At 42.5% G+C, this 23,991-nt stretch overlaps 2 protein-coding genes across 3 annotated transcripts; both read right to left on the minus strand.

Moving 5' to 3' along the window:
* Positions 1–6,926: 6,926 nt before the first annotated feature.
* On the minus strand, positions 6,927–7,791 carry HTD2 (hydroxyacyl-thioester dehydratase type 2). The gene has a single exon (XM_037137361.2). It carries the CDS (start codon positions 7,785–7,787, stop codon positions 7,281–7,283), a length of 507 nt encoding a protein of 168 aa, XP_036993256.1. The 5' UTR covers positions 7,788–7,791; the 3' UTR covers positions 6,927–7,280.
* A 77-nt stretch (positions 7,792–7,868) lies between these two features.
* RPP14 (ribonuclease P/MRP subunit p14) lies at positions 7,869–16,595 on the minus strand. 2 transcript variants are annotated; one of them, XM_037137364.2, is made up of 6 exons: positions 16,186–16,595; positions 11,942–12,039; positions 11,754–11,838; positions 8,901–8,977; positions 8,416–8,494; positions 7,869–7,956 (listed from the first exon to the last, which is right to left on the minus strand). In XM_037137364.2, the coding sequence occupies exons 2-6, from the start codon at positions 12,016–12,018 to the stop codon at positions 7,900–7,902; spliced, it is 375 nt and encodes a 124-aa protein (XP_036993259.2). In that variant the 5' UTR covers positions 12,019–12,039; positions 16,186–16,595; the 3' UTR covers positions 7,869–7,899. The 2 variants fall into 2 exon arrangements, with proteins under 2 accessions (XP_036993259.2, XP_036993258.2); XM_037137363.2 differs by having other exon boundaries at positions 11,942–12,060.
* Positions 16,596–23,991: the final 7,396 nt, after the last annotated feature.

The raw sequence follows: 23,991 nt of genomic DNA on the forward strand, positions 1-23,991 counted from the left end.
GCCCCACGCGCCGCAGCCACCCGCTTGACCCGCTGGGTCCTAACGCCGACCGTCCCACCGCCAACACTGTCATCACAGGCCGCCCTTCACGCCGTTGCCTCCCGCGGGGTCTTAACGCCAACCTTCCTCAGTCGGTGCTGCCCTGGACCCGCCCCTCCGAGGTCCTCGCAGCAGCGACTCACACCGGATACCCTTAGTATTGGCCATCTAACCTGAGGACACTTCACCCTAAGTCATCACGTCCAGAGACCCTCAAATCCGAAGACACAGTGTCCTCAGCCCTGTGACCCAGGTACCCTCATGCCCAAAGATCCCCAGGTTGAGCTTTTCACGTTAGGCCCTCAAAAGCTTTGACTGTCAGACTTGAAACCTTTACAACTGGACAATTGTAAATCAAACCTTTACAACCTTCCCACCCAATCCTTTCAGATCCAAGGACCCTAAGATCCCGGGGGGAGCCCTTCAGGGTGTAGACCCTCTGCCTGCACCCTGAAAGATCCAGAAACTTTCTAAAACAAGTCCTCCAAATTCAGGTTTTACTTGAACTTTTGCACCTCACTCTTCAAACCCCAAGAACCTAAGAGCTGGGCCTTCAGAATTAGACTTCACAGTCGGAGCCCTTGGACTACAGGACCCTCTAGGCCAAGCTCTGACTTAACTGGGAATCCTAAAAAATAGGCACTGGTCCAAGGACTCCCAGCCTCTACCTTCTCTTAGATCAGTCCACAAGGCTTTCAACCCTGAGAACCCTCAAACAAGATCCCTCAGACTTGAGGTCCTCAGTCTCACTGTACCAGTTCCAAGAACCTTAAACCCAGAGTCAGAGAACTTTATACCCAACTTCTTGGCTCCAAATTTGTCCCACAGTTAGCCTGAACCCAAGGCCACAATCCTGGCACTCCTTACAACCTCAACCCTACCTGCCCCCCCCCCCCCCGGCCCCACACACACATAGAGATCCCACCCACCCTGCTATCTCCCAGGGCAGCATCCCAGGATAAGTTAGACTTGGAATTAGACAACCAGGATCTTCAGGGTTCCGGCATTTACCAGCTGAGAGACCTTGAATGAGTTACTCAACCTCTTTGAGCCTAGCTCCCCATCTGTAAAACAAATAGACTTGTATGGAAAGTTTGGTATGAAGAATGCAGTAGGATCAGAAGGGGCTTGGCACATAATAAAACTCAAATGATATTACTTTCTTTCTTCCCTTCAGTTCACATAATGGAGGGATTCTAACTCTTAAATTTGTATCCCCTAAATTTCTACATTACAGACAACAAGAGAATAGTTTCTTGGTAACACCCCCAAAAATCTGACATCGCGGCAAATGCCTAGACAGTATCTAAAGGTCACCCTCTCCAGATCTCAAACTTAATGGGATTGTTGGACAACTCCAGGTGGCTACGGAGCCTTAACAGAGTGATGTCGGGCTAAGACCCAGTGGATAAAGATGTGAAGAGGAAAACATGGAACTTCTTGATTCAGTCCTAAAATAATCAGAGCTCTTCCTGCATTCTGTTTTTGTCCCAGTGTGGATTTTTTGTTTTTGTTTGTTTTTTTTTAGATTTTATTTACTTATCCTTAGAGGGAAAGGGAAGGAGAGAAGGAGAGAAATATCAATGTATGGTCGCCTCTCGTGCGTCAACCTCATCGTGTGTCTGCTGGGAACTGGCCTGCAATCCAGGCATGTGCCCTGACTGGGAATCAAACCATGATCCTCTGGTTCACAAGCTTGTGCTCAATCCACTGAGCTACACCAGCCAGGCTGTCCCAGTGTGTTTAAAAGCATCAGTCTATTGAAACAAAATCATTTATCATTTAGAGAGGATTCACTTAAAGAAATTTCATTTCTTTAAGGCCAATGGATTATTTCATTGCCAGAATCACAGACACCCAAATTCTGCTTTAATCATTTCTACTTTCATGTGGACTGACCATGACAAGGTTCTTCTTGCATGCTGCTGGTGGGAGAATAAATTGTCCAACCTTTCTGAAAGGCATTAATTCATTCAACATTTATTGAGTTCTTACATATAATAGGCCTGGTGCTGGGATTTGACAATATATATTAAAGGCTTTGAAAATGTTCTCACCCAGTAATTCTGCCTCTAGGAAAGTATCCTAAGGAAATAATCAGAGATTAGTGGAAATGTAGAACATGTGAAAGTGAGTATATCTAACACTAGGGAATTGGACAAACTGTAGTCAATCATAATTAGAATATTTTGCAATGATTAACCAAAATAATCAGATTATCAAAGAATATTTAATGTTGAGAAATGCTCTTGATATAATAGTAAATAAAAAAGAAACAATACATTTAACTTTTGAACGTCACAGATTTGAACTGCCAAGTTCCACTTTCCATGGATTTTTTTTCAATAAATATACAGTCGGCCTTCAGTATCGTACCGAGCTTTACCTTCACAGACTGAACCAACCATGGACCAAAACCAGTATTTTTAAAACATTTTATTTTTAGACAGAGAGGGAGGGAGAGAAACATCATTGTGTGGTTGCCTCTCAAGTACCCCCTACTGGAGACCTGGCCTGCAACCCAGACATGTGCCCGGACTGGGAATCCAACAGGCAACCCTTTGGTTTGCAGGCTGGCACTCAATCCACTGAACCACACCTGCCAGGGCCAAAAACAGTATTTTTAATCCATGGTTGGGAATCGCAGATACAGGGGTGGACTGTATGCACTGTTCCACACCATTTTATATAAGGCACTTGAGCATCTGCAAATTTGGGTATCCATGTGGGGTCCTGGAACCAATCCCCTTTGGATTCCAAGGGTTGACTGTAATTAAGTTTTAGGGGAGTCAAGAGTTATATGCGGATTTTTAACTCCATGAGAGTCAGTGTCTCTAATCCATGTTGCTCAAGAGTCAATTGTACATGCATCTGAATGATCCCAAGTTTTAAAAATATACTTATAGGAAAAACAACAGAAGAAAATACACCAAAATATTAACTTAGGGTGTCTAGGAAGTGGGATCATGATGCTTGCCATTTTTATGCTCTTCTGTGTTTTTCTAAAATATCTATAATGAAGATATTTTACTTGTATGATTAAGGGGGAAATATCATATGAATTGCAAAGGTCATAAAATAACCTTTGTCTAGTCTTCCTTACTAGGAAAAGGAAACTGAAAGTGAGAAACCAGATACTTGATGGAATGAAGCCAGAAACGAAAAACTCTCAATCTAGACTCTCCCTTTCCCTGGAAATTTTTGCCTGAAGTATGCCCCTCAGAATAAATACAGTGGTGAACCTTATAATTTCATTTTCACTTCCCAAAGCAGTGCTTGTCATTAATCCTCTGAGGACATTGGACTTAACTGGATTCCTAGATTCACTGGAGACCAGGCTGCAAACCCTGAGTACCTCAGCATCTGTTTGACTTTCAAATTTGCTTACACAGCATCTGCAGAAACCCTCCCCATGTAGAGCTGAGCTGAATCACATCAGTCTCTCGGCCTGGGCAAAACCAATGAGGCACGCAGTACCTTAGTTTTCGCCATGTACACTACCACTAAGGGCTATCAGGGAAAGAGACTTACATTCTTATATGTTGCCAAAGGTTAGATGGCCCAAAGGTTATGCAACAACTTGACATTTGGCCAGATTGGCTGAAGATGAGTTTTAGTGATAAAACTAGAACTGGCAACTGCTCCACAAATCAAATCATAGACACTTGTGGAAAACTCAGTGCTTCCTAAGCAGCACTACCTCCCAACTCAAAATGACTATTTCTTTAAATATTTATAATCTGGATAGAAAAATGAGAAAAAATTCAACTCAAATTTGGTCATTTTTATTTCCCTTATGTATGGATATTGTCCATCACATCACAGAAGAATGTTCCCAGGGTTTATAAAGTCATATGAACTGTGTTATTGCTGAGCGTAACCTAAAAAATGACTATGGGACTTCCTATTAATCCCATTCTATTTATGTAGTGTCAATATTAGTTTTGGGTTTTCTCCTGATTTTGAACTTAAAAGGTATTTTCTAGTTGATTTTGCTCCAACCTGAAATTTCACTGAAGATGGGAATTCTTATCTCTGTTTGTAATTCAAATGAAGACAAGCCAAGAACAAAGGAAGTAAGACATCTGGGACCCTGGAGATACTCATTTGCAGCCCAAAAGTAATTCCACAGTGCTCCCGTTCTGCTCAGATAGAGCCAGTTAATAAGTTATGCCAACATATGAGACAGGCTGAGCAGCACGGCTGCTCAGAGTGACAGTCAACCTCTGGTAGAGTACGCTTTAATATGAAAATTTAATAAATGTAATTTAATAGCAATTTTCTTTGGGAGTAAATTGGTCTCTGAATCATACTCTAAGAACATAAAAGAAAATTGCTAATAATTTAACGCAAAATGAAAACCTGTGGTTACCTAAGAGGTACTCGCGTGCACTTAGCACTCTGTTTCTCTAGACGAATACTTACGTCCACAAGACGAATGCGGGGTGTGGGGGGAGCTTTCTCCCTGTTGTTACTGAACATCTGCTGCTTGGAAAAACAAGTGGTATTTTACCAATCTAAAAATGTTTCTAGTAGAATATAAAAATCTGTTAAGCAATTTTCCAGTACATTAGGCTGAAATTGCTTAAGATGAGTGTATCTTCCTGTGATAACCAAACATTGCATAAATTGCAGTCTTATAATGCCCCTATGTGGAAATTGCTAGCACAGTTTGGCCTGCTATTTTAGTCAGTCATTGGTACTCCCTTCCACGTGAGTACAAATGTGACCTCATACAGTCGAGACCAACTCTATTACCTGGGAAAGGATTTCCTAATTTGAGGGTCACCCATGTTTTCATTAGAAGTCATTCTTTCTGGCAGCTCATAGGGAGAGTTCAAAATAGAAAAGGCAACCCATCAGTTCTCCATATAGCCACTTTTAACAGCTGATTTGAGAATCTTGGCTCCAAGTAAAAATAAGTCATTTACAGGAAAGCATCCCTAACTTCTTGCCTACTTGTCTCTTCCAACTTTTTACTAATTTACAGAGATCAAAGACCATGACACCTAGGGAGCATTAAAAAAAATGGAAATGACCTTGAGAAACTATTTGAATTTCACAGTATAAATCAGCTAAAAGCCAGTTCTGACACCCCACCCAACCCTACCATACTTGGCCTACACACTTTTCATCTTTAGAATAACCCATTCAGTAATTCTGCTCTGAAGACAAGTAATCACTGATTGTCAGCCTAAAGAAAGAGTAGGAAATAGGTATAGCTGGAAGCCATAAAGTAATTGTATATAGGAAAATGCTACTACTATAGCAGGGAATAAGATCTAGAACATTCTGAATACAAAAAAATTCTATAGAATGTTTCCAAATACATAATGCCACATGAGATACTACTATGGAAACTGATCGTGCCCTAGTAATGAGAACACGCAGGGCAATGGGAAAAAAGAAACGCTTTGGAGCCGGGAAGGCCTGTGTGAATGTCAGCTCTACTGCATACTAACTGTATGACCTTGGGCCAGACACATGCCATTAGTCTGTTTCCTCACCTATAAAATGGAACAACGTAAGATTAACTTTACAAAGTTGTTCAAAGAATTAATGTAGAAAATCGGCTCATTAGGTATTGAAAAAATGGTAGCTATTACTATCATTTCACACCCCATTTATGAATCCATACTTCAAGACTGCTTCTAAATCACAGAGAATGAGTTCTTAGAATTTGAATACAGCTTCAAGTCTCTATTTTGTGCAAGTTCCCATTTTTTCAGTGTTGTATCAATGTTCAACATGTGTAGTGTTTTACCTATTAGCAAACCTTCAGGTGGATCTGAGCCTGTGAATGCTGCCCATTCTGAAACTCATGAGAATGGCATCCATGCTTCTCAAGTTGACTTTGGTTACTTTCATCTTGGTCACAGACTAGAGTATGGTACAATATTAAACAGGTTTAAAATACTCGCTTTATGCACATCGCTGACCTCTAGTGACTAGAATCATTCTTTCAAGTAATCTATTTAATTGTTCCCTTAATGAACAAATATAAATGTAGTTACTAACCTACCAGCAGGAGGAAAGAACTTTTTCCAGGAAATGTGGGTTGATCCAACTAATTACACTTGGTTGTACCTTCCTGATCAAAGCATCTAGCTGTGGTCAGAGCCACCATCTAAAGCCACAGAGCTCAGGTGGACCACATCTATGTTCCATTACAAATTTTTGTCTTAAAAAAGGGGTTAGCTATGGTGGGGATGACTATTGAATACTAATGTATTGGGCACATTTTCTCTGCAATGCCCTTCAGCTCTTAAAAACAGGACCTCACAGAGTTCCTTATACTTTTTATTTATAATTTTATTTTTTACAATAAGCATATATTATTTATGTAAAGGGACAACCCACAATATTTTCAAGGATGGGAGAAAATAATATGGATTACTGAAATAGAAACTTTGCACTCAAGATTTATTCCAGGTTTAGAATGCCAAGAGACTGGTTGACATCCTAAAAGACTGGGCTGTTTGTTTACCTGTGGGCCAGTTAGCTACAAAGTCTGGAAAGTCTCTAACCTTCTTCATAGAGAGAAGGAACGACAGTTGTAGCTACCGTCCACAGGCTAGCCTTGTGCTTTGCTATGTGTATCTATCATCTTCAACAATCCTGTGTGGTATTATTACCCCCATCTTACAGATTAGACCAAGAGTTTACAAATCTGCACACAGACCTCTGAGAGCAGGAAAACCATCTGAAAGGCAAGTACCACTTAAAGGTTAAGCAAGATGCCATCTTGGTGTAAACAGCAACAAATTACAAAAAACTCTGACCCAGAAACTGAAGAACAGTATTCAAGAATATTTACTGGTAAAAAATAGGTGTTCAAATATGACCCAACATCTATTGTTGCCTTCAATAAAAATACTAGCTAGCTATAAACTCAGTGAGAAATTTATTCTATAGAGGTAATGTTAAGTTTATGTTATCCAAACGAAAATCTAAAAGTAGGTTTGAAATCCCAAAAGTAGAACCTTTAGCTAAATGATAACATTCCCAATATTTTTTCAATTTCACAAACCTAGACATGATAAATATACTTAAGTTTGTGGGAATCACAAGGCCAAATTATAAAACGGGCATGTGAACACCTTGCTGCCTGCTCCCCTCCCCATATACGAGATGCTGGATCTGCTGGCCATTCCTCGTCGAAGAACAGCAATCCATTTTCCTCAGAGTCTCTTCAGTAACAGTAACATCGATGCCTGAACTTGCATCTTTAAACACGTATTTCAGGATTTGGGAGCTTCTGGAACCATAACTTTAACCCAGCCTTCCATAACAGTCTTCTCACTTTCTCTTACAACACATGACACAGCAATAACAGCCATGAACTGTTTCAGCCTTTTCACTTCCGCTGAAGCTAAAACAACTTCTCCAACGTATAAAGGGGCTGGAAAGTTAATTTCCTGGGAAAGAAATACACAGCCTGGTCCTGGCATTTTAGTACCCAGGAGAGCTGAGATAAGTCCATTGATCAAAACTCCATGTACAATTGTCTTTCCAAACTTGGTGCATTTTGCAAAATCTTCATTTAAATGCAAAGGATTGACATCCCCCGTTAATTCTGAGAAGGCAACCACATCCCTCTGTGTGAAGGCCCTGCTGAGTTCAGCCCGGTCTCCAACTCTGATGTGCATATGCTGAGAGTGCTGCCTGCTTCCCACTGGTTGGTTCAGGCAGATTCTTCTCTGAAGCCTAACCCAACAAAGACGATGGCTGGAGATCACTGGCAACATCTTCAGCACCCTCAAATTCCATCAACAGGAGCTCTTGGCCTGCTTCAGTCTTAAAACATTGTACTGGCACCAAAAAGTACTTTTGAGAAGTGTTTCTGAAATTGAGGACTATTCAATCCAATACTAGTTCCCTACTATTACCAGATAATGCAAGGAGAAAGGGAGAGACCTGTAAGACAAAGAAAGATGTTGACACAGTATCAGGAGAAAATTGCACTGAAACACAGGGTAATGCAGAAACATGCCCAGTTTTATAGGATAAGCCAAGCTGCTGCAGTAGTATCTTAATGCACATCCTAAGAGGTAGCCTTAGATAAACAAGTGGTCATGATGAGCTCAGGAAGAGCATTCCAATACATAAGGCACTAGTCATTATGCAATAAAGGAAAAGTTAAGATTTTTCCACAAGCATTCCAAGTTTTATGCCAAAACTCCTCCCACGTAACCTAAAGTGCTTTGTCTAATGTTCCCGGAAGCAATGAAATTCTGGATTCCCCTCCCCATCCCCCTTAGCTAGATGATATTAACCAGACTAGATTTATACAAGCACAAAAATAGAACACATATTAAAAAGCAGTTTAATCAACTACTCAGCCTTGTTTGGAATATGTGAAGGAACAGTCTTTACCTGAATTACTTTGAAAGCACATTTCTTGCCTTTATAGGATCCTAAAAGAGTCAAAGAACTCCACAATTTGACAAGACCACTGCGGAAAAACCAAGAAAGCATTAAGGAAGATTTGTCCCTGCAACATCTCCCTAGTACTTTTCTTTGAAATAGTCCAGAAAACCTAATTTAAATGAGAAAAATTTAAAGCATAGGGTATCACAGGCAGAGAATTAAATGAACCCGAATTAGGAATGTTTCTAATATTTCTGAGTTTATAACCATCATTTGGGAAACACTAAAGTTATAAGTCACAAGTTTTGCTCTCTAGCGTCTAAGCTCCTGCTAAATGAATGTTCACACTCTCCCCAGTTTAAACTTCCAAAAGCTGCTCAGAGTTCACAATGACAAAGCTCTTCTTATTCACAGAAGAGAGCATTTTTGCTCTACTTCCCCATCTGTCTCTCATCCGTGTTATACTAGAAATGCTTTAGTGTCTCTCATACCTGCTACATATTCTCAGGATGGCTGACAAGGTCTTCTCTTCATAAGTTATGACATCCAAGGGTAAGGCGGCATCGACCTAGGTATAGAATAATGCTGTTATCATCATCAATCTTGGACTCTAATAACTATTCCTGTTAATTGCTTTTCTCCTCCAAAAAGGCAGTATTTTATTTAATAGGGCTAGAGTACTGCGCATGCTTATTTATAACTCCCTCCTGAAGGAATGTTCTTCCTGTAACTCTTCACATTGTTAACGCTTCTTTAAAAAAAAAAAAAAAAAAAGCTTTATTTATTTATTTAGAGAGAAACATCAAGTTGTTGTTCCACTTATTTATGTTGTTCCACTGGCTGATTCTTGCATGTATCCCGACTAGGGATTGAACCTGTAATTCTGGCACATCAGGATGATGCTCTAACCAGCTGAGCTCTGTGGCCAGGTCTGCTAATGCCTCTTTACCCTCTAAATCTTCATTTCGATTGTTTCTTCCCAGATCCTCAAGATTAAGCTCAATCATGTGCTACTGTCTCTCACATACAGGACCCTCATATTTCCTTTTCCATAATATTCATTATTCTTGCCATTAACTGTTCAACATGGTTGCCTACTACATCTAACCAAGACCATAAACCCATAAGACAGGGGCCATGTCTGTTTGCTTAATGGAAATAGGTTTTATACATGAAATAAAGAGGATGCACAGATTTTTTTCTTAAACTTATTTCTAATTATCTTATTTTATTGAATTTATTGGGAAGACAGTGTTAATAAAATTATATAGGTTTCGGGTATATGATTCTACAATACATTCTCTGTATATTGTATTGTATGTTAACCACCCCAGGCTTTTTCTTAAACTTCTGATTTCTTTTCTTTTTAAAGATTTATTTATTCATTTCTAGAGAGAAGATAAACAAGGGAGAAAAAGAGGGAGAGAAACATCAGTGTGTGCTTGTCTCTCGTGCACCTCCCACTGGGGACCAGGCATGTGCCCTGACCGGGAATGAGAGCGGCAGCCCTGTGGTTCACGGGCAGGCACTCAATCCACTGAGCCTCACCAGCCAGGGCATTGACTTCCAAACATTTGAGTCACAGGAGATTACAAAAAAATGTACAGGAAGGTCCTGTACATTTGCGTGTGTGTGTATGTATAGTGCTACGCAATTTTACCACATGGGTGGTTTCATGTAACCAGCACGATCACGACAAAGAACTGTACCACCACCAGCTCTCTCCTTCTACCCTTCAATAGCCGTACCCATTCCTCCTGCCAGCCTAACCCCCGCAACCACTGATGTTTCTCCAGATTATGTAATTATGTTATTTCAAGAAAATTACATAAATAAAATCACCCAGTATGTTACTGTTTGGGACTGGCTTCTTCACTTAGCATAATTCTCTGGGAATTTAGTCAAGTTGTTGCATTTATTAATAGTGTGCTCATTTTTACTACTGAGTATATTCCATGGTATGAATGTATTATAGTTTATTCATCCACTGAAGGACATCTCACTTATTTCTACTACAGGGCTCTTGCTAATAAAGCTTCTATGAACATGCATATACATATTTTTGTGTGAATGTTAAGTTTTAGTTTCTTAAAGATAAATGCTCAGGTATGCAATTGCTGGGTTGTATGGTAGGTACCCATTTAGTCTGTTTAAGATACTGCCACACTGTGTTCCAAAGGGGCTATACCATTTTACATTGCCAACACCAATGTATGAGTAATTCAGATTCTCCATATCCTCACCAGCATTTAGTATTATCACAGTTTTTTATTTTAGTCATTCTGTTAGGTATGTAATGATATCTTACTGTTTTTAATGTGCATTTCCCTAATGGCTAATGACGTTGAACAGCTTTTCACTCATGTACACCTTTGCCAACTGTACATCCTTTTGAGTAAAATGTCTTATTCATGTCTCTTAATTGTATCATTTGGTCTTTTCTTAATTGTACTGTTTGAGTTTTGAGATTTCTTCATACATTCTAGATATTATATATTAGTACTTTGTCAAGATATGTGGCTCGCAAATATTTTCCCTTAGTCTGTAATTTGTCTTTTCGTCCTCTTGACTGAGTCTTTTGTGAATTAAAAGTTTTTAATTTTGACTAGATGCTTAGCAGATTTTGATTTGATAGAATATATGAATCAAGAAATATCCCTGGCTGGTGTGGCTCAGTGGATTGAGTGCTAGCCTGTGAACCAACAGGTCTTTGGTTCAATTCCCAGTCAGGGCACATGGCTGGGTTGCAGGCCAGGTCCCCAGTAGGAGACTCATTGATGTTTCTCTCGCCCTTCCCTTCTTTCTAAAAATAAGTAAAAAACACAAATCTACAAAAAGAAAAATAAATATTTTCAGAAAAGCACCTTAGGTCTCTTTCAAAACTCCATTTTCAAGTGAATGCTAGACCAAGACTGCTGCTCAGAATGCTGGTGTGTGATAAGATAAAAAGCTGCATCAGAATGTAAATTAACAATATCGATAAGTGCACTGTTTGGTTCAGCTCAGTTTTGTTCATATAGAGACTTTCTCAGTAAAGGAAGTGAGATGCTGATTTACATTCTGCTGTGAGCCGCAGATCTTCAAAATGGGCAAAAAGACGGTCTGCAGGCTGTCAGCCTGAACCCCACTTTGAGTAGCACTGCACTAAAATAAATATTTGTCCAACAAATTCCTTGTTAAAAAAAAAGTATATTGAACACACCTACCAAAATTTTGCCATTTCTGCAAGTCGGCTGCTGAAATTTCAAATGTGGTTTTAAAGTTTTAAACTGTTTAGAAAAGTGTTCTTTCAGTACTTATCACAAAGATCTTCGGAGTGTTCAGTCTACCAAGTGATTCCGTACCTCCCCAAACAGGTCCTTCAGGGCTGAAAGCAGCAGCTGCTTGAACTGGGCAGCATTCAGTCCAACTGCACGATCTTGAAATTCTCTGTAAAAAACATTAGAAAGAAAAATATATTGCATTAAATTTTAGGCTATTTAGAGTCATACAAAATTATAATAAACAACAGAAATGAGGAGACTGAACTTACAGGCAGACTTTCATGTAGTGGTGCTCAGAGGGGTTTTTGTAAACCACTCTTTCGTATGTGGCAGCTGGGGCTGGCATCTTTTCCGAGGCTGATTACACCTTCGTTAAGAGTCAAGGGGGCTAGAAATTAATTAACAAGGTACACGCTGTTTTTTACTTTTTAAATGAGAATTTTGCCTATGTGATTTTTTTAAAGAACTAAGCACAGTAACATCCAATTTTGGTCAAACTAAAGTTACTCATGCAGACACAAAGGAAGTTTCTATATTTTATATGTCAACCTACTATATTCTCATTTAAATTCTAATACTATAATCCTACCAAATATTTTTCCTTATCAGGTACCCAGGTTTGTGCTAAGTGCTTCATATGCTTTAAGTCATGTCTTCAAAATGATCATATGAGGTAAAAAGCTATTGTTATTCCTGTTTTTTAAGAAGAGGATAACCAGGCTTGGCAAAAACAGGTAACTGCCCAAGGGCACACAGAAATTCCAACCTCTTCTGAGTGCCCTCAAGACCACTCTGGTAGGCTGCTTAATTTAAAAAGGTAAAAGTAAAATCTGGATCTGAAGACCCTCTTCTTGTTTACTGTCAGTCAACACAGAACATGAACAGGAGAGTAAGAGGTGGTAAGTAGTTCTGCTGTCCCCATCCATGCTGGATCTGCAAAATTTCTCAGTCTGGGGGCTAGGTCAACACAAGTCTGGCAGCCCTAGGAAAGATGGAGCTTGAACAGCAAGGGGTTTGAGGAGGAATTCCTGGAATGGGCACTCGGTGACACTTCTCACAGATCTGACACTCTCAAGAACCCAGAACATGCTGATCTCCCTGTAGAGACTCCCTGTCCCTGGCTCCACTCCTACCTCACTCTCCCTCTGGATAGATCCTATTCAGCCTTCACATTTTAGCTGAGTTCACCTCTCCCAAGAGGTTCACCTCATCAGGGAGGCCTTCTTTGACACCCTATTTTAAGTTAGGTTCCCTTGTTATACAATCTCTTAACACTGTCCATTTGCTTGGTACCTGGTTCCCCTACTAAAGCAACCAGGAAACTGAGGCCCAACCAAGGAAGGGGACTTATCAAAAGCCACAAAGCTATAGATCAGCATTTGCAAAAACCTCTGTGGATCAGGCCTAGTTCCAACCACTCCATGATGGCCACCAGAGCAAATCAGGCTCAAGGAGTTACATCCACCTATCCAGTAGACAAACAAGAATATTTACCATGTCTACAACAGAGCAGATATTTGACACTCACTGAACACATGATTGAATGAATGGCAGAAGTGTTAGGCCTATACGTTCAAGAGTATCTTTGGTTTTAGGACCACAGTAATAGTTACCTGGTGCTTCTTTCCCAGTCACTAGTCTCCCCTGACTAGAAAGGCAGGGAGAACAAAACCCTCAATTATTTAACTCATTGCCTGGAGCATGATGGGTATTTTTTAGGTGTTACTGACTGCCTCAATGGCATCAGCTACTTGATGAAGAGGGAATGAGATTGGGCTTGCGGCTTAGGGTGCCAATAACAGTGAAGACTAATGGAATATTCTAGAAATGGATAATAGTGATAGTTGCACAACAATTTCAGTGTACTTAATGCCAATGAACTGTACATTAAAAAAAAAAAAAAGGACTTCCAGCCAAGATGGAGGCATAGGTAGATACACTTTGCCTCCTCACACAACCAAAAGGACAACAAATTTAAAACCAAAAAATTACCGGAACTGCCACAAAATTGAACTGCCTGGAAGTCTGACAACCAAGGAGTTGAAGAAACATTTAGACTGTTAGGAGGGGCAGAGACAGGCAGCCTGGGCAGAGAGGAGGAGCAGCAAGGCAGCAGCTGGCGGATGGGCAGTCCCACCATTTGCGTGTGGATAAACCAGAAGGAACTGGGGAGTGAGACAGACTGCACAACCCAGGGTTCCAGCATGGGGAAATAAAGCCTCAAAACCTCTGGCTGTAAAAACCTTTGTGGGTTGTGGCAGTGGCAGAAACTCCCAGCCTCACAGGAGAGTTTGCTGGAGAGACCCACAGGGTACTGGAATGTACCCAAAACCACCCACAAGGGAATCAACACCAGAAGGGCCCAATTTGCTTATGTGTAGCAGGGAAAGTGATCAAAAGCCTGCCCAGAGCTGAGCAAGCGGAATTGCTCCCTCTCTGACCACGTCCCCACATTCAGCACCACAACACAAGTATAGCACAGCCCAGTGGGCTGCCCCGCCCTGGTGAATACCTAAGGCTCTGTCCCTTACTATGTAACAGGTGCACCAAGACAAAAAAATGTTGCCCAAGTGAAAGAACAGATCAAAGCTCCAAAAACAGAAGTACACGAGGAAGAGGTAGTCACCCTATCAGATGCAGAGTTAAAACCACTGGGAATCAGGATGCTCACAGAAATGGTTGAGTATGGTCACAAAACACAGGAAGAAGTAAAGGCTATGTAAAGTGAAATAAAGCAAAATATACAAGGAACTAACAGTGAAGGGAAGGAAACTGGTACTCAAACAATTTGGACCAGAAGGAAGAAACATTCAACCAGACCAGAATGAAGAAACAAGAATTCAAAAAAATGAGGAGAGGCTTAGGAACCTCCGGGGCAATTTTAAATGTTCCAGCTTCTGAATCATGTGCCAGAAGAGGGAGAAGAGGAGCAAAAAATTGAACTTACTTGAAAAAATAATGAAGGAGAACTTCCCCAATCTGGCAAAGGTAATAGACTTCCAGGAAGCTCAGAGAGTCCCAAAGAAGTGGGACCCAAGGAAGCACACACCAAGGCACATCATCATTACATTACCGAAGGTTAAAGATAAGGAGAGAATCTTAAAAGCAGCAAGAGAAAAGGAGACAGTTATCTACAAAGGAGTTCCCATAAGACTATCAGCTGATTTCTCAAAAGAAAACTTTCATGAAAGGTTAGAAAGAAGTATTCCAAGTCATGAAATCCAAAGACTTACAACCAAGATTACTGTATCTAGCAAAGCTATCATTTAGAATGGAAGGGCAGATAAAGTGCTTCCCAGATAAGCTCAGGTTAAAGGAGGTCATCATCACCAAGCCCTTATTATATGAAATGTTAAAGAAACTTATCAAAGAAAAAGATCAAAACTATGAACAGTAAAATGACAATTATCAACAGTTGTTGATAACGCACAACTATCAACAACGGAACCTAAGAAAACAAAAACAGAAACAAACTAAGCAAACAACAGGAACAGAATCATGGAAATAGAGATCTCATGGAGGGAGTGGGAGGGGTGAGAATTGGGGAAAAGGTACAGGGAATAAAAAGCATAAACGTTAGGTACAAAATAGACAGGGGGAAGTTAAGAACAGTATAGGAAATGGAGAAGCCAAAGAACTTATATGCACTACCCATGGACATGAACTAAGGTGAGGGAATGCTGTTGTGAGGGTGTGGTGAAGGGCTGAGGGGAATAAAGAGGAGAAAAAAGTGGGACAACTGTAACAACATAATCAATCAGATATATTTTTTTAAAAGCTAAGCTGTCACCTAGGGCTACACAGGCCTGAGCTCAGGGTCAAGGACAACACTGCCCTCTACAGGCTGTCCTGACACTAAAAAGGTTGACACAGGGGCAGCCCAAATTCACCAGGCTCACCACAAAAATGTTCGCTCTTCTATAGTCATTGCCATAACACCTTTGAAGTTAGCCTTTTTAATTGATATTCCTTTGCTCAAAATCTCGCAATTGTTCCTGATTCATTCAAAGTAAGCAACAGTTCCTCATGTCCTGCCATTTTCCCCTGCTCAATCCCTCCACCACACAGGCCTCCTAGCTCTTCTTCACATACCAGTTTCCCTCCTGCCTCCGAGCCCTGCTTCTAGCATTTCCAGGTTCTGGGAATACTCCTCCTCTAGGTAGCCACGTGGCTCACTCCCTAGCCCCCTTCATGAGTTTGCTCAAATCTCACCCTCGATTTGGCCCAGTGGCTATAAAATACGGCAACTCCCCCCACCCCATGCACCTGCCCTACTCTTTTCTTACAGCACTTCCCCCCTCTCCCCCCGCCCCGGGAGCATAACTATGTAATTCTTATTATTTGTGTTCCCCTCTCCATCCCCACAGAGTGTATACGTCACAAGAAACACAGAACAGTCTTTATCTATCTATATGTATGTATATGTATAATGTTTGAACTGAACTATTTTTTAAAGCACTCAGGTCACGCACAACTTTGTCCGATAAATGTCAGCTACAAATTTAGCTCCCACCTGACGCCGGACGCATGAGCTCTGCACTCGTGGTTCCGCTCAGCCCTCGCAACCGCTCCCCTCCGCTTCCGCGACCGCGGTGTCCCGAGACCCAAGCAGCTCCGCGGCTGGGCCTACCCAACAGCCTGCTGCGACCTCCGCCTCGCGCACGCGGCCCGGGTTACGCATCCAGCGTCCCCAGCGCGGCCGACAGAGCTCGCTCAAAAAAAAAAACAAAACAAAACAAAACAAAACAAAAAAAAACCTGTCGCTTTGCTGTGGTTTTCCGCCTACCAGCTCCACGCCGGACTATGCTCCCTGACTCTTGTTCACCGCAAGAACTCGCCAAGGCCAGGAGCTTCCCCAGGAGGCCCGAGCCTGGGCCCCAGAAACTCCGAGGGTGCTTATTTTTGGCTTCCGCCTGCCCCGCCTCCCGGATGCGCGACAGTTAGTCGCGGATATGACGTCCACGCGAGGCGTTCCGGGCTGGGGGCGGGAAATCTGGTCTGGGGCGGAGGCCTACGGACCACTTTGCGCTCTGGTGCCCAAGCACCAGAAAGCCGTGTGTAGAAATACCTGCATGCGGTACCGGACTCAGGGCATGTTTATTCGGTCTTCACAGCCATTCATTTATCCGTGCATGCATTCAGTCAGCAAGTTTATGTCTAGCATCTTTTCTGCTGAGTACATCTTATGTCACGCTCTCCTGAGGACAGGACTCGCTCCAGGTGCCTCTGTGAGTCTCAACACAGTAGGTATTCAGTTTGGGTTGACATAAAAAGACCCAGATGGTTCCATTTCCAAATGTAAGCCAAATTTTGTCTGTGCATGTATTTATTAAGTACTGTTACGTGCTAGGTACTGGCGCCTCATTGAAACCCAAGAAGATACAGCTTCTGTTCTCATGAAACATAGTGCTTGTATTTAAAAGTAACAGCTAACAGTCCCTGGCTAGTGTGGCTCAGTGTATTGAGTGCCGACCTGCAAACCAATAGGCTGCAGGTTTGATTCCTAGTCGGGGTACATGTCTGTGTTGCGGGGTGCCAGGTCCCCAGTTGGGAGCATGTGAGAGGCAACTGATGGCTGTATCTCTGGCATATGGATGTTTGTCTCTCTCTTTCTCCCTCCCTTTCCCTCTCTAAAATAAGAAAATCTTTAAAAACTAAAATTGTTAACAGCTAATATTTGTCAAGTGTGGGTTGAGTCAAGGCACTACACAAAAAAACTTTACATGTGTTATCTCATGGAACTCTGACACAATTCTAAGGTAGTTATAATCATCCCCATTTTACAGAGGTGGAAACTGAGGCCCCCAAAGCTAAGTTACTTGCCCAGAAATCACATAGTTATAGTGGTGGAGTGGGCCATCTGACTATAAGTGGTGCCCTCCACACTGTACCTTATTACCACCAATTGTGTGGTATTGTTAGGCAGGGTAGATAGCAAACCAAGGCAGAGGAGGGGAGGGAGACATGGCTCACTCATTCATTTAGCAGTTCTGAGCCTGGTGAGCAAAGATTGCCAAGGTGTTCAAAAATCACAAGAAAAACCACAATAGCATAGGAGGGGGTTGGGGGGCAGTGAAATTCTATATGTATCATTTCCACTATCTGGGAAAGAAAGCCTTTGAAGCTGTATATTAATCCCAAGGTCAAGGTGGAGGGGGAACCTAGAAGCTGGCTACAGGCATAAAACCCCAAAAATCCCAGTAGTCAGAGCACTCAGATTAGGTGGGTGCCCACTTGCAGCTTCATCCTGAAGTGTATTTCATAAATAAACTTACTATCTCATTTCCACTATATGTGTTGTCTCTTGCCTGAATTCTCTTGCGAGCAACATGAGAGCCAAGGAGAAGGAGTCCCCTACCTCGAGTCTCCCCAGTAACAGTATGAGTGAGGGTGTACATAGGAAGAACTTGGGGCTACCAGATCTTGAGTGTCAGCCCCATGAGGATGGAGCCTTGTCTGTGTTGGCTTACCAAGGCATTCCAGTGCTTGGCACTCAACACATATTTACCGAAAGCAGTAGTTCGTAAATGGTTGTGCTCATTTTGCCTGGGTTGGGGGCAAAGGGTTGCCTTGCACAGCTGAACCTGAGCCTGCTGTCTCCTTCTGTCTATTTCTTTTCTCAAAATCCCGCTGTCTACTGTTTACTGAAGCTTCAGTCCTTGGCTGTGGCCATGTTCTCCAGTCCTATAGCTTTGGCTTTGCTTCCCTTCCCTCAGAGGAGACAAGACTTGTTACAGATCTAAGGAGAGGTAGAGGAAATCAACAAAGACCCAGAGACTGGCATTTTCTTTCTCAAAAGAAAGGCAGCTTCCTTTTGGCAGCTTCTTGGGTTTTAGAAGCTGCCAAAATTTGCTGCAGGTCCACCCTTTGCCACTTACTCAGCTTCCTCATCTGCCACACAGAGAAGAGTAGCATCTCCCTCAGAGTGAGGAAAAAATAGTAAAGTATCTGGCACCCAGGAAACACTCTGGAATGGGAGAGAGTTCCTAAACCAGCTGCCTGGCAAACACAAATGGATTTTGCTAAAGTGAGGAGCATTCACAACTTTGAGGGGAGGGGAGGCAAGACAGAGGCCCAAGGAGAATGGCAGTCCCTTATGTCCACAGCCACAATTCTCCATGGAAATCGTATTCACTTATGTCAGTGGATTGTGAAGACAGGACAAAGGAAACGAAAATGATCAGAAGTTAAAACTTCTGCAGCTGTTGTTTCCATTTAGGGAGACCCACCAAGTGCTTGATAGTTTACTCATTATTTTCCTATTGGGTTGTTTGTTTGTTTCTGTAACGTGGCTCTAGTAGTGCATAGTTGTCTTTAACTTCATTCAAAACAATTTCATGAGATTGTATTATGACAGCCGTCATATCAGTGTGCATTTTTAAAAAAACCAAAATTGGTGAATTTTTCTGTAGCCATTTTTATATTAAAGATGGAAGAAAATATACATTTTCAGCATATGATGTTTTATTATTTCAAGAAAAATAAAGCACAACTGAAATGCAAAAAAAGATTCATGCAGTGTATGGAGCGGGTGCTGTGACTGATCCCAAGTGTCAAAAGTGATTTTCGAAATTTCATGCTGGAGATTTCTCACCAGACAATGATGTTCCACGGTTGGGTAGACCAGCTGAACTTGAGAGCAATCAAATCAAGACATCGAGAATAATCAATGTTATATCACACAGGAGATTGCCAACGTAGTCAAAATATCCAAATCAATAAAATTTTTGATGAAAATGAAAAATGTGTCTTTTATTTTATGGAAAAAACTAACCACATTTTGGTCAACCCAATTTCTACCCCGCAGTGTCACCATTGTCTTTCACAGATAAGGAAAAAGTAGCTCAAAGAGGATGTCGCTTGTCGAAGGTGGTGAGAGGCACCAGAGCCTAAAATGCTGCATTCCATCCCTCCGTGTGAATGCAGGACTGGGACCTCCTCTTTAATGAGATACTAAGTGGCTTTTCAGAGACAATAGACCAAGACCCCAAACCATGCAGATGGCACATGCACAGAAGAGAGAAATTTGACCTCCCTCTATACCTGGAATCAAAGTACCCCCCCACCCTTATTGATGCACACAGAACCAAAGGACCTGGACATAACTGGAACTTACACTGGAACCCTTTCAGAAGCCAAGGATCCATTGTTCAGCAAGATCCAGTATTCATGTCCCTTTACAATAAATGGCCAAGTTCCAAGTTTCTTCAGTTAAAACTTGCCCCACCAGTGCTTCAGCGTACATATTCCTCCCGACCCCTTAAAAACCCTTAAATTAGTCCAGTGAGCAAGATGGATTTGAGGCACTATTAGGTCTCCCATCTTCTCGGTTGGTATCTTCTTGATCAACAAAACTTTCCTTAGTCCAAACCCTGACATTTAGAGTTTTGGCCTTTCAAAGCATGAGGCAAAAGAATTTTGGTCTGGTAACACTTCAAGACAACCTTGAGCCTGGTTACCAAACAGGAAGCTTAGAAAGACAGGCAGTGCTTTGGAGCTCCTAGGAACCAAGCCTGAGATGGGGGTACTTTGTGGATGTTATTTTTGGCAGGCAGGGGTGGGGAGGGACAGACAGCTCTCACGTGAAATACATAAGGGAGAAGGGAAGCAGGATGGGGCAGAGGAAGGAGCTAAGCAAGATGCAGGTTCAGCTGACATCTAGCTTAGCTTGAACCCATGGGAGCCCTGGAGCGTAAGTGACTGGAGAAAACTTTCAGTCTCAGAGGTTAAGGGGCCGAGTCTTCATACTCACCTAGTCAATCATTGACTGCCAGCTCCAGTGGGTGCCAGATTTAGCAAGAAAAAAATAAATACAGGTTGCCCAATTAAATTTGAGTTTCAGATAAACAATAAATAGGATATCCTTATACTGAAAAAGCATGTGTTTCCCTGAACTTAAATTTAGCTGAGTATCTTGTATTTTATCTGGTAACCCTAAGAGGTAAGAGGGAGAGAATGAGGCATAGCATCTCCAGTCATCTGAGGTTCTCTGGGAAGGGGAACATCTGTGAGCCTTCTGCAGCCAACACTCTTAGCAGATGGGGGGAGTGGGTGGGTGCAGCACTCACTGAAGGGGACCTGGGAAGGACGGCAGCTCCCACTATAGGGACAGGGACTCTGAGGGCAGCTCACCGGCTAATGGTAAAACCAAACAACCCCCCCCCCAAAAAAAAAAAAACCTAGAAGTTAAGTCCAAACCATGCCCCTCAGCCAGGGGAGCAGCCATGGCCCCTGGCCTCCCCCGTGAGGACACTTTCATTCCTGCAGAGTCGTCCCCCACTGGTGCTGGAGCCGGAGCCAGGGTATTTACCTCCCCTGCATTTCTGAAATGTATTGAAATAATGGAGCAGCCTTTCTTTAGAAACCTCTCTCTTTAAAAGGCCCCAGAACAGAGAATTTGGTGAGGGGATAACCACCTGTCCGTAGGCAGCCTGGTTCTGGAGGGCCAAAGATCCTTTCTTAAACTTCAGAGATCCTTGCCTTAGGAAATCCGTGGTCCACACCCCAACACCCCCAATTTCTTTGGAGGACCCTGAATCCTCCTTACGGGAATTTGGGGTATCTGTGGGTTCTGGCCTACAAGAGCCCCCAAGTAGAGAGGTAGGGAAAAGAGTAAGCAAGGAGTGGAATGGGAAACAGTAATGTCCAGTATGATCCAATTTATGTTAAAAAAAAAAAACCCAAACCAACCATTTATTTGATGTGTGTTTGTGTGCACAAGAAGGTGTCCCCATGGACTGCTGGGGGAAGGTGGGACTGTTTGGAGTAGAGAGGAGATGCTCACATTTTTTCAGCATTCATTTTAATTTCTTTTAAAGTGACAGGGCCTCGTTTTTATCATAGTTGAATAAAAAGCAGGACTTGTCCCTTATGGTCACAAGAGGGAGCTGTTTACCACATCCATCTGCACACCTCTCCTACATTGGAGACCAGACTCTTCCTCAAGATGTCTCCTCAGTGGACAGAAAGGGGAAAGTAACCTCACAGAGTGATCTGGTCATAAATTCCTAACTGGGCGGGTCATGCTGGAGAGTCATGCCCCAAGCATATCACTTTTTTAGTGAAAGGTATGCATCTAGGTTAACACATCTTTGAAATGCCAGAAGTAATACTCCTCAAAGACATCACCACCCTCGAGAGAGCACCTACTCTTAACCATCCTGTAATTGGATCCCCCCACCCTTGCTTTCTCCCAGCTCCATGTTATTTTCTTATGTTCCTTCCTTAATTCCAAATGCATAAAATAAACCGCAAACTGCTATTCGGGGGAGCATTTGACATCTTGCTTTCCAACAATTCTTATCACGTTTGGTTCAGATAAACTCTTATAAAAATTCTCTACAGATTTGGGTGTTTCTTACATCAGTGCCTCCCAGGCAGAAGAGAGGGAGCAGGGAGAACAAGTTTCCCCTCCTTTATCTGCACACCTGAAATCCAAGAAAAATCTGGAAACCAAATTTTTCTTCATCTGGTGCCAGTGCTTAATCTGAACTGAGGAAAAGCTTTTTATAGCTTTTGTCCCATATACTGTGGATATTCATACAGTACACAGAGGAAATATGAATACTGTCTAAGAAAGAAATAACAGGACAAAATGGAGTCACTTTTGCTAAGCCACGTCACCAAAGCAAAACTTAATAACTAACCAAATTGCAGTTTCAGCTTCTCTCCCAGGAGTGGGGTTTTAAACAAACCAGTCCGTAATTTCCCGATCAATACTACTGAAGTAATCTGCCTGATAACCTTCCCCACAACCCTACACCTTTCCCTAAGGAAAGGCATTCTTGATGGAAGTAATCCACTCTTTTACCTTCTTAGTCCCACCCTCTTTCTTGCCCATTAAAACTTTCCATACTGTACAACTCGTCGCAGCACCTCTTCAGGTCCTAGAAGGGCTGCTGCCCAGTTCATGAGTTGCTTAATAAAGCTGATGATTCAGCCCTGGCTGGTGTAGCTCAGTGGATTGAGCGCGGGCCTGCGAACCAGACAATCGCGGTTCAATTCCCAGTCAGGGCACATGCCAGGGTTGCAGGCAGGTTCCCTGCAGGCCAGTTCCCAGCAGGGGACGCACAAAAGGCAACCATACATTGATGTTTCTCTCCCTCTCTCCTTCCCTTCCCCTCTAAAGATAAATAAATAAAATCTTAAAAAAAAAAAAGCTGATGATTAAATCCTCACATTTACTCAGTTGAATTTTTGTTCTTTAACAATACATTTGATCCCGTAAGGTGGTCCCAGACCCTACTGGTGGCCTCATGTTAATATATGACGTACATACCATAATGCCTTTCTAAAGTCAGAAAATTTCTGAATTGGGAGTCACATCTGGCTCTGTGAGATGTGGTAAGAGGTTGTAGACCTATCCTCCCATTAACAGTTGCCCTTCTGCAAGTTACCCACCCCCCACAGCCAGCTTGGACCTCGGGCATTGGGACTGTCATCTTAGTACCACTTTCTGCCCCTAAGAACCCTTTCTTCTCCTGTCCCCTGCAGAGCTTGGCAGCCTCTTAGATGTGCCTTAAAGTTCCTAGTCATTGCTTTTAGGGTTTAGGGACCAAAGATCCAGAAACTAATGAAGGAAAGGTTTCTCTAGGGACCAAGGGACAGGAGCTGTCCTGTTGCTGAAAGGAGCCACCAGCTGTCCTCTCCCTCCACGGTCATGCAAGATCCTCACCCCATCACAGGCACAGGCAACCCCAGGCCTATGTCTGGTCATTTCCAGCCCAGAGAGCGGCATCCCTTGCCCCCACAGCACCGGGGGCACCAGGGCCACCGGGACAGCAGCCCCAGCACTCCCTCCCCCTGGCCCTGCTCATGGCCAGCAGTTTGAAGACATCTCCACAGCCCTACATGTGATCACTCCCACTCCTCCTGTTAACGCCTCTACTCTTTTACTCCTTTCAGGGAATGAAGGGGTCACGTGAACATCAACTAACTTGTGGGGCAGTGGGAGGGGGAGAGAGAGGTGGATGGTGAGAAAAAACAGGCTGTAGGGTTAAAGGATGATATTGGAAAATTTAAAAGATAAAGGATCAGAAGAGTCACACTTCCCACTGTTAGGGGACAGTGTGTCTGTGTGTGCCTGTGTGCATCAGTGATAGAGACAGACAGATGGATATGAGACAGATATGGGTGATGAAACAGAGATGGGGGAGGGGTGGGGAAGAGGCGAGAGACAGAGGCGGAGACACATGGAGACAGACTAAGAGTTCAAGAGAAATGTACCCAAACCTGGCCAAACAGTATTTCAGCAAACATTTCTGAAACAGACCCAAGGAATTGCTACTTTTAATAAAAAACTTTTCTAACTAGTATAGGA

The sequence above is a fragment of the Artibeus jamaicensis genome, unplaced genomic scaffold, assembly GCF_021234435.1.
Source record: "Artibeus jamaicensis isolate MK-2021 breed Jamaican fruit bat unplaced genomic scaffold, CSHL_Jam_final contig_519, whole genome shotgun sequence".
In the NCBI taxonomy this organism is placed as follows: Eukaryota; Metazoa; Chordata; class Mammalia; order Chiroptera; family Phyllostomidae; genus Artibeus; species Artibeus jamaicensis.